At 41.3% G+C, this 15,372-nt stretch overlaps 1 protein-coding gene across 2 annotated transcripts in view; it reads right to left on the reverse strand.

The window, feature by feature from the left end:
• Window positions 1–15,372, reverse strand: part of PLB1 (phospholipase B1) — a 79,726-nt gene that overhangs the window by 36,513 nt on the left and 27,841 nt on the right. For both annotated transcript variants that reach the window (XM_042051737.1, XM_042051738.1), the window contains exons 20-32: window positions 14,329–14,372; window positions 13,374–13,482; window positions 12,443–12,494; window positions 10,436–10,516; window positions 8,838–8,903; window positions 8,041–8,141; window positions 5,245–5,326; window positions 4,484–4,588; window positions 3,738–3,833; window positions 3,215–3,286; window positions 2,539–2,598; window positions 2,079–2,139; window positions 1,299–1,357 (exon numbers count right to left, since the gene is read on the reverse strand). In XM_042051737.1, the coding sequence (XP_041907671.1) occupies window positions 1,299–1,357; window positions 2,079–2,139; window positions 2,539–2,598; window positions 3,215–3,286; window positions 3,738–3,833; window positions 4,484–4,588; window positions 5,245–5,326; window positions 8,041–8,141; window positions 8,838–8,903; window positions 10,436–10,516; window positions 12,443–12,494; window positions 13,374–13,482; window positions 14,329–14,372 (988 nt within the window). The remainder of the gene's footprint in view (window positions 1–1,298; window positions 1,358–2,078; window positions 2,140–2,538; window positions 2,599–3,214; window positions 3,287–3,737; window positions 3,834–4,483; window positions 4,589–5,244; window positions 5,327–8,040; window positions 8,142–8,837; window positions 8,904–10,435; window positions 10,517–12,442; window positions 12,495–13,373; window positions 13,483–14,328; window positions 14,373–15,372) is intronic.

Genomic DNA, 15,372 nt, shown 5'->3' on the forward strand with positions numbered 1-15,372 from the left:
ACCCTGAAGAAAGAGGCAAGCTACTCCTCTACAAGTACAAGCAACTACATCCCTCCTAAAACCTCCAGAATTCAGAAGCAGAGTTCCTGCCAGCTGTGATTGTATAGTTTCATTCTGAATCTAGGTGCAGGTTAGTACTTCAGTACAGCACAAGACCAGGCAGCCTATCTGCTGCTACCTTAGATCAAACCAAAATACTACATTTTCTCCTATGTATAAACTTTATTGAAATAATAGAAGATTGGTGTCCAGAATAACTAGGTGATAAACCACTGCATGTTCTACGAAAGCAGATTTTATTCCTAGCTCCTACAGACTATACTTAGAAGCAGAAGCACCTGCATATTACAATACAGCACCCTAGATATTACAATACAGCAACCACAACCATATACAGAATATCTTTCATTTGTTAATACTGCAGGTTTACATCAAAATGCTTCTATTTGTTTCAGTAGCCTCCTGTGTGTAGAAGTTGTAGCAACGTCTGCCAGAGCATTGTAAAGGTTCATGGTTTGTGTACACAATGTCTTTGTTGTTAAGGCTCAGATTCAGTGAAAGCTATGTTCCAATTACATCTTTCTGTCCAGTGTTTCCTTTGACCTGGCTGTAGAGTTTCAGTCTTTGACCAGTATGAAAATATGAGGCAGAAAGGCATAACTGGAATTGAGGATGTCTGGATTTTGAGATACATTCCTTCTTGGCTACCGAAGATAACCATCAGCAGCAAGAACTATATTGTGATCAAGAAATCAGTTAGTAGTTAAAATAGGCACAATAAAATGACTAAATATCTTCTGAAATGCATTGAGTCACAGGGCTCTCATGCCATACTTCCTTATCTCATTAATGCTAAAATGATTAAAATGCTATTATCCAACACCACTTAGTTGCATTCTGCTCCTGAAAGAACCAAGGTTGAAGAACAGGCTCATCAGTCCATTCCCATTCAGAAAAAAACTTTGGAAAGCACAGTAACCTAAGCCTTGTGCTACGTCCCATTCATTTCAACAGCATCTGATCTCTTCTGGCTCCAATTCAGCAAACTACTTAGGCACCTCTTTAAAGGATTTGCCTGTGTTTTTGCCTGAGTTCAAAAGCACATGAATATGTGTGTCAGGGAAATGGAGTGCTGGAAGACTGACACCTTCTTTCTGGATCTGGCTGCTAGATCTATCTGTTATCATCCACGAATGAACAGATCTTTGCTTCTGGGTACAAGAGCTATTTCCCCTCCACCGGAGTGCGCACATGTTTGTAGCTTTACCAAGAGAACAGTAAAAACACTGTCTTCTTACCGTCAAAGAATCCCCAAGGGCTGCTACAATTTTCACATCAGCTGGCTTTAGGGAATGCACTGCAAAGGAAAGAGATACAGTTGAACCTGGTTAGGAAATAGCTATTTTTTTTCTCTACTGTGTGTGTGAAATACTCCATTGCACATTGTGATGCTCTGTCACGTTGTTTTTGCAATACCCAAGTGATAAATCAGAAGTTCTTTCCAGCTCATCCCCTGTGATTGTAGCACCAACGTACGCATATTATTCAGTATTTCAATGGTTAATGTTGCTACTGAACTGATATAAGAGCAAGGAGCAAATAACAGTAAGTGGCAAACAATATCCAGCACCAAAGTGAAGGTAAAACAATGCAGAATTACACAAAGCAGGAGCAGCACATTGAAGATATAAAAAGACTAAGGAGAAGACAGCATGAAGTTATTTGAAAAATCAAATATTGCAAAATTCCAGATGAACATGAATTAAGCTGTACTTCCAGTTTCTCTCCATGAGATTTAGGTAGAATATCTTATAAGCTATGTCAGCACTCGAATTTGGATTTTATCACAAATTATTTTGAAGTTCTCCACTGGCAGTGAGTTCAGTGAAGCTACTTAGTCAGAATGCTACCTTGCGTGACAATGTGGCATTGTATCTTTTAAGCATCTGCTGAAAAACATGACATCCTTTCTGAGCAGTGTTTTTCACAGTCCAGCAGTCATTTCAGCAAAAATTAACATCACCTTGAAGGACGGCTGAAGGTAATGCAACTTCTTAACATAAAACAGGCAAGACTACCTGAAGTTGCAGGAGGGGAGGATGGAGACCTGTCCTCGCATAGCAGCTGGCTTCCATAATTCTAAAGAGAAAAAGAAAGCTGAATAGCATTTGGCTAGCAAATACAGTCAGTAGTAACTAGGATCTTCCCAGCAGAGGCCAGGTGGATAAACCAGAGCCTCTTTAGCATGTAATTAACTAGACAGGTTGCTCAATTCAATAGTCATACTCAGAACTGCTCAGAACAGCACAGCGTCCTGTACTGACAACAGTGCTGTCTGAGCACGTGTTCTTACAGGTGTTTCCAGAGGCATTTTGTCTAACTCAGGGAGTATGTCCCCACTCTGTGCCACACACTCAGCCTCCCAAGCCCCTTTGGCCAAAGACTGATTTCCCCTGTGCTGCAGAACATAACTCATTTGGTTACCACACAGGAATAGATGCAGCAGAGTAACAGTGGGATGGTGATGTTGACACTTACTGGAGTTTGGTTAGGGTATGTGTAATTACTGTTCTTATACGTCCTCAGGAACGGCTGAGCCTACAAAACAAAGCAATTTGAATCAGTGCAAAGCATCAGAGGAACACGCAGAGATTTCCATTCTCCAAACTTCCATTCTCAGACGTCTGTAGATGATTAGCAGCTTGATGCAAATAAAACCCCAGGGATTTAAAAAAAAAATAATAATAAAAGGCCTTTTTAAAATCTGTATAACAACAATGCAAATCTGGGCTATATTTTTATAACAGAAGTTAGAGAATACCCAGCTGTGTGTGGCTCACAAGAAGCTTGTGGCCCCACTGCAAGGTATTCCCAGTAACTCCTGCAGAGTTGTGCTGAGTGGTGCCATCATTGCTGTTTCCCCCCACTGAAGCTCTGTCAATCAGTGTGGGTACTTGATGATTTGATTAGGTAGGCCAAACACCCTGCCCCTGTGTTTTGGCCAGCTGTGATGTGTGACTGTGAGGAAGTTTACTCCTGCTTGCCCTCCATCATCTCCTGGGTGAGTGTTCATACTGCTCTTGGTGGCAGTGGCGCAAACTGTGTGGGGAAGAGCAGATCACCCTCACAGAGACAGAGCTCCAGGCACTGGGGAAAGACTCACACAGACTCCCAGTCACCCCCAGCACCTCCACATAAACACAGACACCCTTACCTCAGATGGACATTTGAGAACAATCTCATCTTCTATGGGCTGACTATCTGTCTTCTCCCCTACAGGCTCCAGCTGAGGGAAAAAGGGGAGTGCACAGAGGAAAAGCAGATGAGTACCAGAGAGCAGTGGGTGATGCTGTGCTGCCAGTCCCTGGAAACTAGACAACTGCAGGGCACTGCACCAGTGCTGGCAGCTGCCTCCATGCACTGTTTCTTTGTGTGCTGAAGAGGCTAATTCCCATACACCTTGAATGGGGCCTGCTGATCAATGTGCCTGGCAGGCATCATCTTCCTGAGGGACAGAGCCTGAACACACCCAGCCTTAACATACCCCAAGATTTACTGGTGTGACATGACTGGTTTAACAATTCAGGCGACCTTTCTCCATGTGATCACACTTTTCCTTCGTAAACACTGTTCCAAGAGATATGGCTAGCTACCCAGTAGCTCCCTGGGGTTTTTTTGCTGCCAAGGCCAGGATGAAGTGAACAAGGAGGGACCAACACAACCTTTAAAAACCTTACCATGTTGTTCCACAAAGCACGTGCAACCTGGGAATGAGCCTTTTGACTGAAATGGAAACAATCTGGGGCAAAATATGAAGAATCTGGTGACCCCTCCTAGAAAACAAGATAGGTGCTGTCACAGAGGCAGCAAACACGCAACAAGCTGTGCATTATGTCTTCTCTCTTCCTGTGAGATAACCCAGCGGGCTCCTAAACAAAGTATCTGCAAAGGCCTCTGAGGCAAACAGAATTAAACCAGGCCAGAGAAAGTTAGTAACTCAGAATGAAGAAGCCTTTTAATACTCTTTAATATAGTACTCCCAAAGTAATAAGGAATACAGACCATTGTGACTCTGAGTACAGAAATACATGGGCACAGATATCAACTGTGTTCTTTCTTTATTTCCCTTGAGATTTACACATTACGGTGCTTTGAAACATGTGGGTTTTCATACCAAATGTCATTTACCAAAGTACTGGAAAGGAGTTGATGTGTAGGGAACTTAGAGCAAGTGCTTCCTGATGAAGACTTTGAACTACAATATCTACTTCACGGTTGTCCAAGTGCAGTGCCCCAAATCAAGGTCTGTATTCCTGTTGCCCATTATCTCCACTATTCCATAAACATTTTCTGCAGTTTTGGATGGTAACTGAATATAATAATTACTATGTCAGAAAACTGCTGGCTACATTTACAGCTAAAGTTTTGACAAGTCAAAGGCATTGTACCAGGATTTAATGTAGGTGTGGTTTTCTTGTTTTACCTGTGTTTTTGGCATTTCCATATTAGTCATAAATGGCTGTACAACCACTGTGAAATCATCCTTCGTGTCATACCTTCCACTCTCCACTAACTGGCGGGTTCTCTCCTAAAGAGTCAAGGAAAAGTCGTCATTGTTCCTTCTTCTATCCTCAGCTCATCAAGTTGTTCCACCCATTTACCCCTCACCCAGGGGTTGCCCTTCCCTCCTGCAGAAGCTCAGACATGACCATGGTTTTCAGCTTGTGCCAGGCAGCCAATGCAGATGCCTTTTTGAGACACTCATCCTGGTCTTCTTTGCAGAGGGGCAGCCTGGGAATGGCTGGCTGACTGACAGGGACTGGCAGCCTGCTCAGGGATTAGGTTTTCTGTCAAAAAGATGTCCTTCCAGAACCACCGAAGTGTTTTTGGTTTGGCTGACATGCCGTGCCTGAAAGCTTGTTCCTGAGTTACCATGTTGTTTGGCTTAACCTGATTTCCAATAACATAACAGATCAAAAAACTGCTGGCTCTCTGCTGGCTCTCTTAATGACCACAAAAATACACTCCTTTCTACGGCTCTGTTACAATTTTTCTTCTCATCTGTTTTGTTGGTTTAGTGAAACAGAATTGTAAAGATCTTGATCCTACTTTTTAAAATCACAACTACAAATATGTCATTAGAATGAGTGGAAACTGTCCCCCACTTTTAAATTAGCCCATCTATGGTCCCCTTGATCAACAGAAGGATGACATTAAACTTCTAACAAATGCAATGTGCCTTACCTGATACTTTCTGTTAAAGTAGATCAACTTCTTTAATTCAGTGGAATTGTCCTTAGGGTTTATGACACAAGGGCACAGCATCCTGTGGAATAGGAGCATGGCACTGAGATTTGCTCTTCTTTTTCCCCCTGCTCCTGAGCTGACAAGCTGCAGGATTAAAAGCTCTAAGAGGGATGTCTTTGAAAGGCCATCGAATGAGAGCATTACCTCTCACTCCTGAGTTTCTGCACAGTCTCAATTCTTGAGCAGAAACACATTTATTTGGGATAAATTAATGAACAGAAAGTGAGGAAAAGGCTCCATGCAAGCAAAAACCACACCATATGCCCATGGCAAGGCTTCAGCAGCAGGAGTTTTCTCTGTGAGGAGGGGCAGGGCTGCCTGCTCTGGACACAGCTCCAGCAAACCAACCACAGGGCATGGCTGAGCCTCTCAGCCAAGCTGGTGGTGTCTCTGTGAAAACTTGCTTAAGAAAGGGCAGAAAACACCAGAGAAGGAGAGGAGAGAACAACAGCAGGAGCAAGGAAGAGGTGCTCCATGGCAGAACAGGCACTCTGTGGATGGACATGACTGAAGGACTCATGCTGGAGCACAGGACAAGAGTGAGCAGGAAGGAGTGGCAGAGAGATACCAGACCCAGACCCCAAGCCATGCCTCACTGAAGGGACTGAGGGTACCCTGCAGCAGTAACAAGGGTGGAGGGAGAGGTTCTTGGAGCAAAGTTTAACCTGAGAAGGAGGGAGGACAGGTGCTTTAACTGTTCAACTTTTTTGTTTGTTCATTTCCCAATACCCGAATCAACAATTAAATGTTTATGCTCATGGAAAACAAATACAATTAAATTCCCCAAATCAGGTCTGTTTTGCCTGCAGTGATACGTGGTAAATAAGTGGCTTTCCTGCCTTTATTTTGACCCATGAATTTTCTTGCTCACAATCCTTGTTTTCTCCCCATGGTTCCAGGGTGGGGTGAATGAGCAGCTGTGTGGAGTGCTTGGCTGGCACGTGGGGCCAACTCACCACAAAAAACTACTCATAAGTACACTTGTGCAACATGGCTTGCTTCAGCAGAACTGTGCAAGCACCCCTCAAGATGGAGCTCCCACAAATTCATTCTAATCAGCTGAGAGAATCAGAGGTTACAGGATGCTTCACAGTGAGGCTGGTAGAGCACCAAAACAGTCACCCAGACTGATGCTGAATTCTCCATCCTTAGAGAGCCATTTTAACCTGAGACATTCTAAGATTCTGTGAACCCCAGTTGGTCACCTTTATCCCTCCCCTGAAGTTTTGGTCTTCCTAGCATGTGGATATTTTTCTTGGGATGTTCTGTCTTCCTGGGCATGTATCATCATTGCTTGAGAAATCCAAATTAGAAAAAGGACCCTTTTCAAAAATCCTGACCGTATGACCACAGTAAAGCATCCCTGAGAGAGCTCTTAGAGAAATACCTCTTACAGAGATGCAGTTGATACATGTAAAATATACACAGATCCCTGCCATGTCCAAACTTGACTTAATGGAGACCAACCAACAGAAGATTTTACTTCCACAGTACATCTATATGAGAACAATACAAATCTAAATCGTGGTTTCAGAAGTTTCAGAAACATAAGTTAGGCAACATTAGTAGAAACATCTTCTCTTCAGGTTGCTTGCTACTCTCAGGAAAAAAGAGACTACTTTCAAGATCAAAATCTTCCTTCAGTTCTTCTTCCATTCAGTGGAATGGCATTTATTATCCCACACAGGGTCTGCTTATCACCCTGTAAACTTGGCTTGCTGCCAGACAGGAAAATGTCAGCATGGCACCTGAAATGATGGGAAAGGGTTACAGCTATCATGAGATAATATAATCTTAAAGGCTTCACTAACTATCCTTGTCCAATGATTAGGACCTTGAGATACCTGTGAACTCTAACCAGTAACCTTTGTTAAAAATAAGCAAACAAACAAACAAATAAATAAAACTACAACTGGCTACTGGAAGCACCAGCACCCTGAGTTTCAAAACCAACTTTCCACTGACAGCCATGAGAAAGCCCTTAAATCACAGCAAGAGGGTTGCATCTCTGTCCCTCTTGTAAAGCCAGTGGCTGCCTACATTCACAGGACAAGGTTATTCTCCCCATCTGTCTAGAAGAGCAGAGATCTGCTTTTCTGAAAACAAGCAGGCCCTGCCAGAAGCGACTCAGGGGACAATGCTGGACCCTATCTGAGTCACCAAAAGTCCACTGAGGGTGCAGACCTGCCACCTCAGTAGTGGACTAACACTGGCCTGAAAGGATTGTTGAGCCATAAAGCAGCAGGTGGCATAATTAAGCATCCAAAACAACTACTTGAGAGACTAATTGGAGCTAAAACTAATTATCAGCAATGAGATTACAGAGATTGAAAATTGCAGAAACAAGAGGGAGAGTTTTAAGTGCAGAAAAGTAAATCTGTAAATGCAACTAGAAAACCTTGTGTCTTAGTGTCTTCTCCACCTGCACCAAAGAGTGCCCAGCTGAGCTCTTTCTGCTCTGGCTTGAACTCACTTGCAGGTTAAGTGAGGAGTCAAAAATGGCACCTTCATAAGAAGTGGTAACAACAGGGCTCAGATACAGAGACAGTGACAGAGAGAGCTTATTCTAAATGCTGTGTTGGAATCAAAATGTAGGTACATGCACATGCACAGAGAAAGATGTTTGGTGGTCTGAAATACTAGAATCTGTTCCCTTTACGACAAAACTTCCCAAGAAGACGTTGCAGCCTTCTGTGACAACACTGAGATCTGTAACATAAATCATCTGCAAACCTCATCAGCACTTTTGGGCAGCTATTGTTTTCCGATGCATGCAGCTCCCGGAGGCTTTCTATGGAAAGCAACGTCACCAGGTTCACATATGCCCGTGGAACCTGCCAAGAGAACAAACAAATCCAGAGCAAACTCCTGGAGCACAGAGTGCTGCTTTTGTCCCTACACAGCCACAGCAGACCCTGGTAGCAGCCTGCTGATTGAAGCATCATGTATTATTTATAACAGAGGTGTTCAAAGTGCTTTCTCAATAATTAATCCCCCACACAAGCAATACCAAATTACAGCCCCTGCCTGCACTGCCTAGTTCTATTCTAAATGTTGATAGCTGGTCACTTGAAAATGACGGCTTCAAAAATGTCCAAACAAGTTGTTATAGGTCCCAGCAAGACTCAGACATCTGCTAACCCTTCAAGTACTCTCATCATTCTTACCTTTATGTGGAATATTAGAATCTCTCTCTTAATGACCACAAAAATATACTTATTTGCAGTTTAAAAAACAAGCAAAGCATTGTCTAGTCAATTAATATAGTTTTTTTAACTTTGTTATAACATTTTTTCTTATTATTTGTCCACAGCACATCAGCTAGAACTAAGAACATCCTTATTCCTTTGGTAAAAAACTTCTCCAGCCCTTTTTGCCTTTCACAAAGATTTTCCTGCAAGCAAACACCTCTGCATACAGTAGTACTCTGCAGATGAAAGCAATGAAATAAATTCTTAATCAATAATCAGTGACTGCTTTGCTAACAGAACAAAATCCCTGCTCCCGCATCCTAGAAAAGTTTGACTTACCTCTTTGTGAAGTAAGTCCAAAGCTATTTGCAGGTTGTAGGTGTAGTTTTCAGGAGAATGGTGTACCTGTTAAAGCAAGAGGTTTGAATTTTATTATTAGTTTATTCAGGCAGGGACAAGAATGACTAGCTAGTGTCTTTCACAGTAGTGTTCATGTTTCCTACTCTTGGGTCAAAAGTAACAGAGTCATAGGCAAAACTGTCCTGTTTCTGCTTTTCTTCCTTCCCATCACAGCTATCTCACTGGCAAGAAAACATCTGGCAGCCACTGGATACCAGTGAGGGTGAAAATTCACAGGGTATTATCAGACATCACAACATCCTCAACCCCCGGGATTGCTTGGGCTGGTCTTAAAAGCATGGCTAACAACTTGCTAACAGGGGCCATATCTGGGAGAGAACAGTTTGTGTAAAAGTAAGTTTATTTCTGCTGTATGGAATATTAGAACATGTTTCCCATATGCTCCTTGCCTGCCACAAATAATAACTGGCAAAACTTAGGTGTTTATCTGGGAACAAAATCACTTCATATACTTGTCTTTCAGTGCCATAATTTCCTTGCTCCATTTTAGTGGTTTAAACACTCTAATTTTATTGTCTCAAGTAATCCAACATTTATTTTTTCACTTTTGGAACTATAACAGTCCAATAAACTTTCTTACGAGAAATGCCTGTCTTATTTTCAGCCTTTTTTCTCTCTCATTTAACTTCAAGCAGAAGTTCATTGAGAGCTCCACTTGCTTACTCTATAGAAGTAGACAGCTCAGATCCCTTACTCATTTCCTAAGTCACAGCTCACCAAGAACATTGTGGCTGGCACTGTTTGTACTTGTGCCACACAAAGACCACTGTGATCCTTGGATGCAAACACGTTCCCTCCTTGTCACCCACCCCAGTCACATGAACAGGCACTTTGTGTTTGGGCTGACAGCAGAAGGTAGGAATGGTTAATTTGCTCCTTCCTTGTTTTATAACCATCTTACTGTGCTGCTTTGCTGTTCTTCCTGATCCAAAATGAATCATGGATAATGACAGTCATGTGCTCAACTGCCTGTGAGTAGGTAACCCTCATCACTAAGTGAGGAGTCTGCCACAGCCTTTCACCTCATCTACAGTCACACATACCAAAGGCTGGACACTGTACATACGTTACATATACACAATATGTACACATTACATATAACTGAACTAGCATGAGCTGTGCTTAGAACTTTTCCCATAGCACTGAAAATATTAAGAGAGTACCAAGTAAGACTTAGGAGGGTGACTGGCAAGGCAAGGCAAAGAGGAGTAAAAGCTCTTGACCTTTTATCCACAGGAGATAAAGTGACCATGCAACAAAAAGTAACCCTAGTAAACAGCAAAACAAAGTTGCAACAGTTATGTATTTACAGGTGATCTAAGGGTATCTCTAACATTATCAAAACATTATGCTGAGCCACCTGAAGGTCTCAGTACAGCTACATTCCAGAGCTGCACAATTCAGACCTACCTTACTTTGGCCTCACCCACCAAGTTCCTCCCTCTCACCCCCTGCAATGCATAAAGACTGTGTGACTTGTCTGGCCCAGTTCATGCTCCAGGTAGCAGGGAACTTACTGGATCTTCGCAGTGTTTGCAGAGGTCGTTTCCTCCTATGAAAAGTGTTATGAGCTTCCAGTCATTCTGGAAATTTATTCTCTACACAGAGAAGGAGATGGAACAGAAGTTACTAGTTTAAAAAAGAAAAGGAGGGAGATGCAGGCAACGTACTAAACACAAATTTCCCATTTCTCAGAGTACATGGCTATCATTCCCTGGGCATCCAGAACAAAAACAAGTTTGCAGTCATGACTGAAGATATAGAAACTGCTATGATCTAAACCAGATTTATAATATCAATGGCATCATGGAAAACTATTTGCTTCAGAAAACTATTGCTCAAAATCTATCTGTATGCTCTTAGTAATATCTTGTGTATAGTGACTCCTCTTGCAGCCCTAGAAGCATATCTTCATGGCAAAAATTATGGTACATGTTTTACTGTGTCATAAATAATGCAGCTATCCTGCTGGAAAACCCAGGAGCACTGTATATTTCAGTCTTGCTTTGAGACAAACTGCAAGGAACAGTGGGGCAATATTAACTCTATCTAACAATAACGGTAAAACATTACAGCACTTTTTTTTTCTCCAAGGATTTTGCAAAGGGACAGCTAGCTAAATCAATGTAATTGTGCTACAGTAAATAAACACCTTTTTAGCTTTGAGGTAAGGTTCAGATATGCCTAGTACCATGTTGTGGATGTTGTGCTCAATATCCTAATGCTTTAATTTCAGTGTAAAACACCAGTAAAAAAAGCACCAATAGTGCATCAGCCTCAAGCTGTTTGAAAACATCTTTCTTCAAAGGCAGGAGGCAACATATCCCAGCTCATATACACCTTGTTCAATAGTTTGGTCTCAAAATGTACAAAATCAAAAAGAGGGGAAAATTTCCTCCTGCACTCAACAAGTGTTTTTAAAAGAAGGGGGGAAAAGGATCTCTTAAATCAAAGATATATGACCTCTACTATGAGCATGCTTTCTAGTCAGAAAAGACTTCACTAGCTAAATAAAAATGTTTATTAGTTAAATAAAAGATATTTCCATTAATTTCTGTTAACATTTTCAAGCCAATAAATTTGACAGACTAATGCTTAGAAGCCTTAAATGGTTTGAATGAAAACCATCCAACCCCTCATTGTTAGTTGCTGTTCTTTTTAATCTCACTTCAGATGCAGCCATCAGATTGAAATCTTGTTTACAAGAAAGTGAACCAAAAAGGAAGGTACTGCAAATATTTTTGCCAATATCTACACACCAAAGTATTTACACTAAACACGCACACAGATATCTTGAAGGCTTTTTGGCTGCTTTCCAGCTGCACAACTGGAAAGCCAAACTATTAAAATGTAACTTAGGTCACTGATTGCATAGCACATTTGTCAAATTACAAATAGCAAACACTGAAAGGACGAACTGAGGTGGGAAATATGCAAGCAATCCTCAACCTAATGTGTATTTTACAGACCATTAATCAAATAATTCCTAACAATAAATGTGTAAGTCAAAAATCAGCTGATGACTAGATGAAAGAAGGGATTCATTTGTTTTTCTAGAAAACAGTCCCTTCCTCACTTCACATGTTCACTCCACATGATTTGCTACTTGAAAAGCTTGCCCTCAACATCCTAGCATGTATCATTTTTGCTGGAAAAACCACCTGCTTACAAGATAATTAACAGCACCACAGCAAAATCCTCACAGAGAAAAGGTTCTGTTATCTTACAGGGTGACACAGGTTGGAAGGGGAAGCATTTACAGCACTTGCAGTAAAAATGATGAGAAGATTACAATTATCTTGGTTTGATAGTAACTATCATAGCCTAGTACAAATTCGATTAAGAGTCATTATAGATTATTTTGTGCTGACTTACACTCTGCACTGAGAAGAATTACACTGTACCCTGCTTTACCTACAGCTTTAAAGTTTGGCATTCCCTGTTGAGATGTGCTCTTGGTCTGTTAGAAACTACTGATGCCATGTCATTTCATTCTAAAGATATTAATGACATGTTAAACTCACTGAATCATTCTTCATGAGGTCCACCAGTTTCCTAACCTGTTCAGGAACACCGCTAAAAATAAAACAAAATCATAAAATAAATTTACAAAAATATAAAGAAAGAATCCTGCATAGATAGCAGCAAAGAGGAAAGCTGATGAATGGACACCCAAAAACCCCAGAGAAAGTCCATTTTTAATTGAATGGAATATACGATATAGCCAACAAAGCCCATATTTTGAGACAGTGAAGAAAAAAGAAAAAAGAGAAAATAATTAGCATCCAACAGGCACTGGGCTACTTTGCAAATGCTGCATAGTTACTCTTTTACAAGCTATATAGAAAATGCACTTTTCTCTTCCCACCACCAGACAGATGCTATCAACAGACGTAGCTCTGAAGCATCTGTGCTCATACCAATGTTATTATATAGCCTCAAGGCACTGAAGTAGGTCTTATAAGAACTGTTACCAGTGGAAAAAAAAGTAGGATATGAATTGCACTGAAGACAGTGCACAGCAGTCTCTAGTTAATTCCCAGCTCTGGCAGACCAGGAATTAAACAATCCACAATTTTCTCAGTCTCTACACGAACTCTTGGTCCTGATGGACAAGCAGGCTTGAATATACCTCCTATAAAGTGGAGATATCTTTTGTCTGTCTCACAACAGGAAAGCTTTCTGAGTAGTGCTTGTAAAATGATGTGGCTTTCTTGGTTGAAAATGCTAGAGAAAGTATTGCTTTTGTTCCTAACTTATTTGACATAGATTAGAAACACTGCAAAGTCCTCATCACATTTCTTGGCCTTCATGCTACAGTTAGGATAAAAAATGTCTCTGGGTTTGCCTATTAGACTTACTGTGCTCCTGCCAAAGTCCAGGGCTTGGTCCTTTTTTAGTCACAAGGAATTTTATAGAAAAAAATCAAATTTCTGTTAAAAGTTTCCCTCTTACTCTGCACGAGCCCCTGCCACAGCTTGGTTGAATGCAGCATTGTTTGAATTCTCTCTTCCAGTGCCAATGGAATACCCTACCAAGGATGGGTTGAACTCACGAAGAATATCTGCAGAAAAAGACAGCACCCTAAAATATTGCTTCTATCAGCAGCTAACAAATGAGGCAATAAAGATTAGACTTTAGCAAAAGACCATTATAAAGCTTAGGAGATAGCTATCCAAAAAAATATTGACCTTTTTAAGTATAATAAACATGGAGATTCATCACCATATGACCATTTCCCCGCCTTCGAGATTCCTGAATTTCAGTAATTCAGAGATCTCATGACCTAACATGACCATCTTGGCTAGCAATGCCATTTTGCCTGGTAAGCAAGGCTGGGTAACCATATACTCAGGCAGGAGATCCTCATGCCATCATGCTCTAACTGCAGACAGGTTGGAATCAAATCCTTTAGCCTGATGGCCCCAGATGTATTAACCCCAAAGACCCCAGATTCCCTTCTAGATCTTAGGTTACAAACCAGCCTTACAAACACCTCAGATGTAAAGTGTCCTGACCTTTAAAAAGCATGTAAAATCTGATCTTGTAATGTGATTCTGCTTCTGCCTAAAACAACTTTCTCATACAGTCCAAACAGTTTCTTTAGGCTATGACCTAAGATCTTTGATTCATCTATCCCAAACACATTTTAGACAGAACTATAACCAGCAGAAGAACACTGAAACAACCAAAACCTAGGAATTACAAAATACATATTTAAGTCATGCACAGCATATTACAGCCTGGTTGTTCTGCAACTTTTACTCAGCACTGGACATTGAACACAAAGGGATTGCTTGTGTCATGCTACACATTTTAACCCTTCTCTCCTGTCTCCTTTTATAACAGTAGGTATTCTAACAATAAACAGCACCACATATTTGTGAAATTTACAGGAAAAGTCACTTACTTGGCAGTGTCGTGACTGTGCTTATGTTTTCATTTCCTCCAACACTGTTAAAAAGAAAGAACAGGAAAAAAGTGTTCCAAGGTACGATGGACTCGGCAAGGCAACGGACAAGGTAGGAGAGTGCGCCCCTTTGGGGTTACCACACATCTACAGAGCACACCCAGACTCTGGGGGCCTGTCCCCAGCGGGTCACAACATCAGAGACACTGTCAGCACCAGCAGAACAATCATATTAGAAGCCCTGCACAACAGCTGTCCTTCCAGCTCTCTCATGTGTTCTGGCACACGCTCAAACCTAGCTGAAAGAAATGCGATTTTTTTCAAGGCTGCCACCTTTGCTATTGTTGTACCTATTAAAATATTTATAGCTTCCATTTTTAGTTAACAAATCTAACCACAACAAAAAGTTCTAAAAACATCTATTTCAGAGTGGTAAGTAAAACCAGTACCTTTTCCTTCCCCCATTGCCTTCCCCCCTCTCCCATTTCACTCAGCTTGAAGAATACTACTAGACTGGTGAAACTGACCGTTATGTCTGTGTGCTCCTTGTTCTCCTTCATGCTGAAGAAAATACTAGTAGACTTGTTGCAAAAAAAGTCAATAGATTACTATTAAAGATAAAAATATTAAATGTTTGTTTTAGAACACCTCTATTGTATCCCTTTAATGTGGAACAGATTTTGAGGTGCACTAGAACCATCCCTGGAAGTGCTTGAGGCCAAGCTGGATGGGGCTCTGAGTAACCTGATCTAGTGAAAAGTGTCCCTGCCCATGGCAGGGGGTAGGAAGCAGATGAACTTTAAGATCCCTTCCAACCCAGGCCATTCTACGATTCTGTGAATATATCCAAACTTCTTCTAGAGTTACAGTGGCTTAAAAAATGATGAACAGAAGATCAGCCTGACAAGTTTGGTGTTAAATCATGCAGTTGCAGATTAACATGTGAACGTGATTGCCCTTCTTCAGAGCCTTTTTGATGTGTCTAACAACATGCTGCATATGTAAAAGCCTGTATTGACTCATAACTGATAAACTGTTCTCCAT

The sequence above is a fragment of the Corvus kubaryi genome, unplaced genomic scaffold (assembly GCF_017639235.1).
Source record: "Corvus kubaryi isolate FWS band 111438036 unplaced genomic scaffold, C.kubaryi_AGA036_p1.0 76, whole genome shotgun sequence".
In the NCBI taxonomy this organism is placed as follows: Eukaryota; Metazoa; Chordata; class Aves; order Passeriformes; family Corvidae; genus Corvus; species Corvus kubaryi.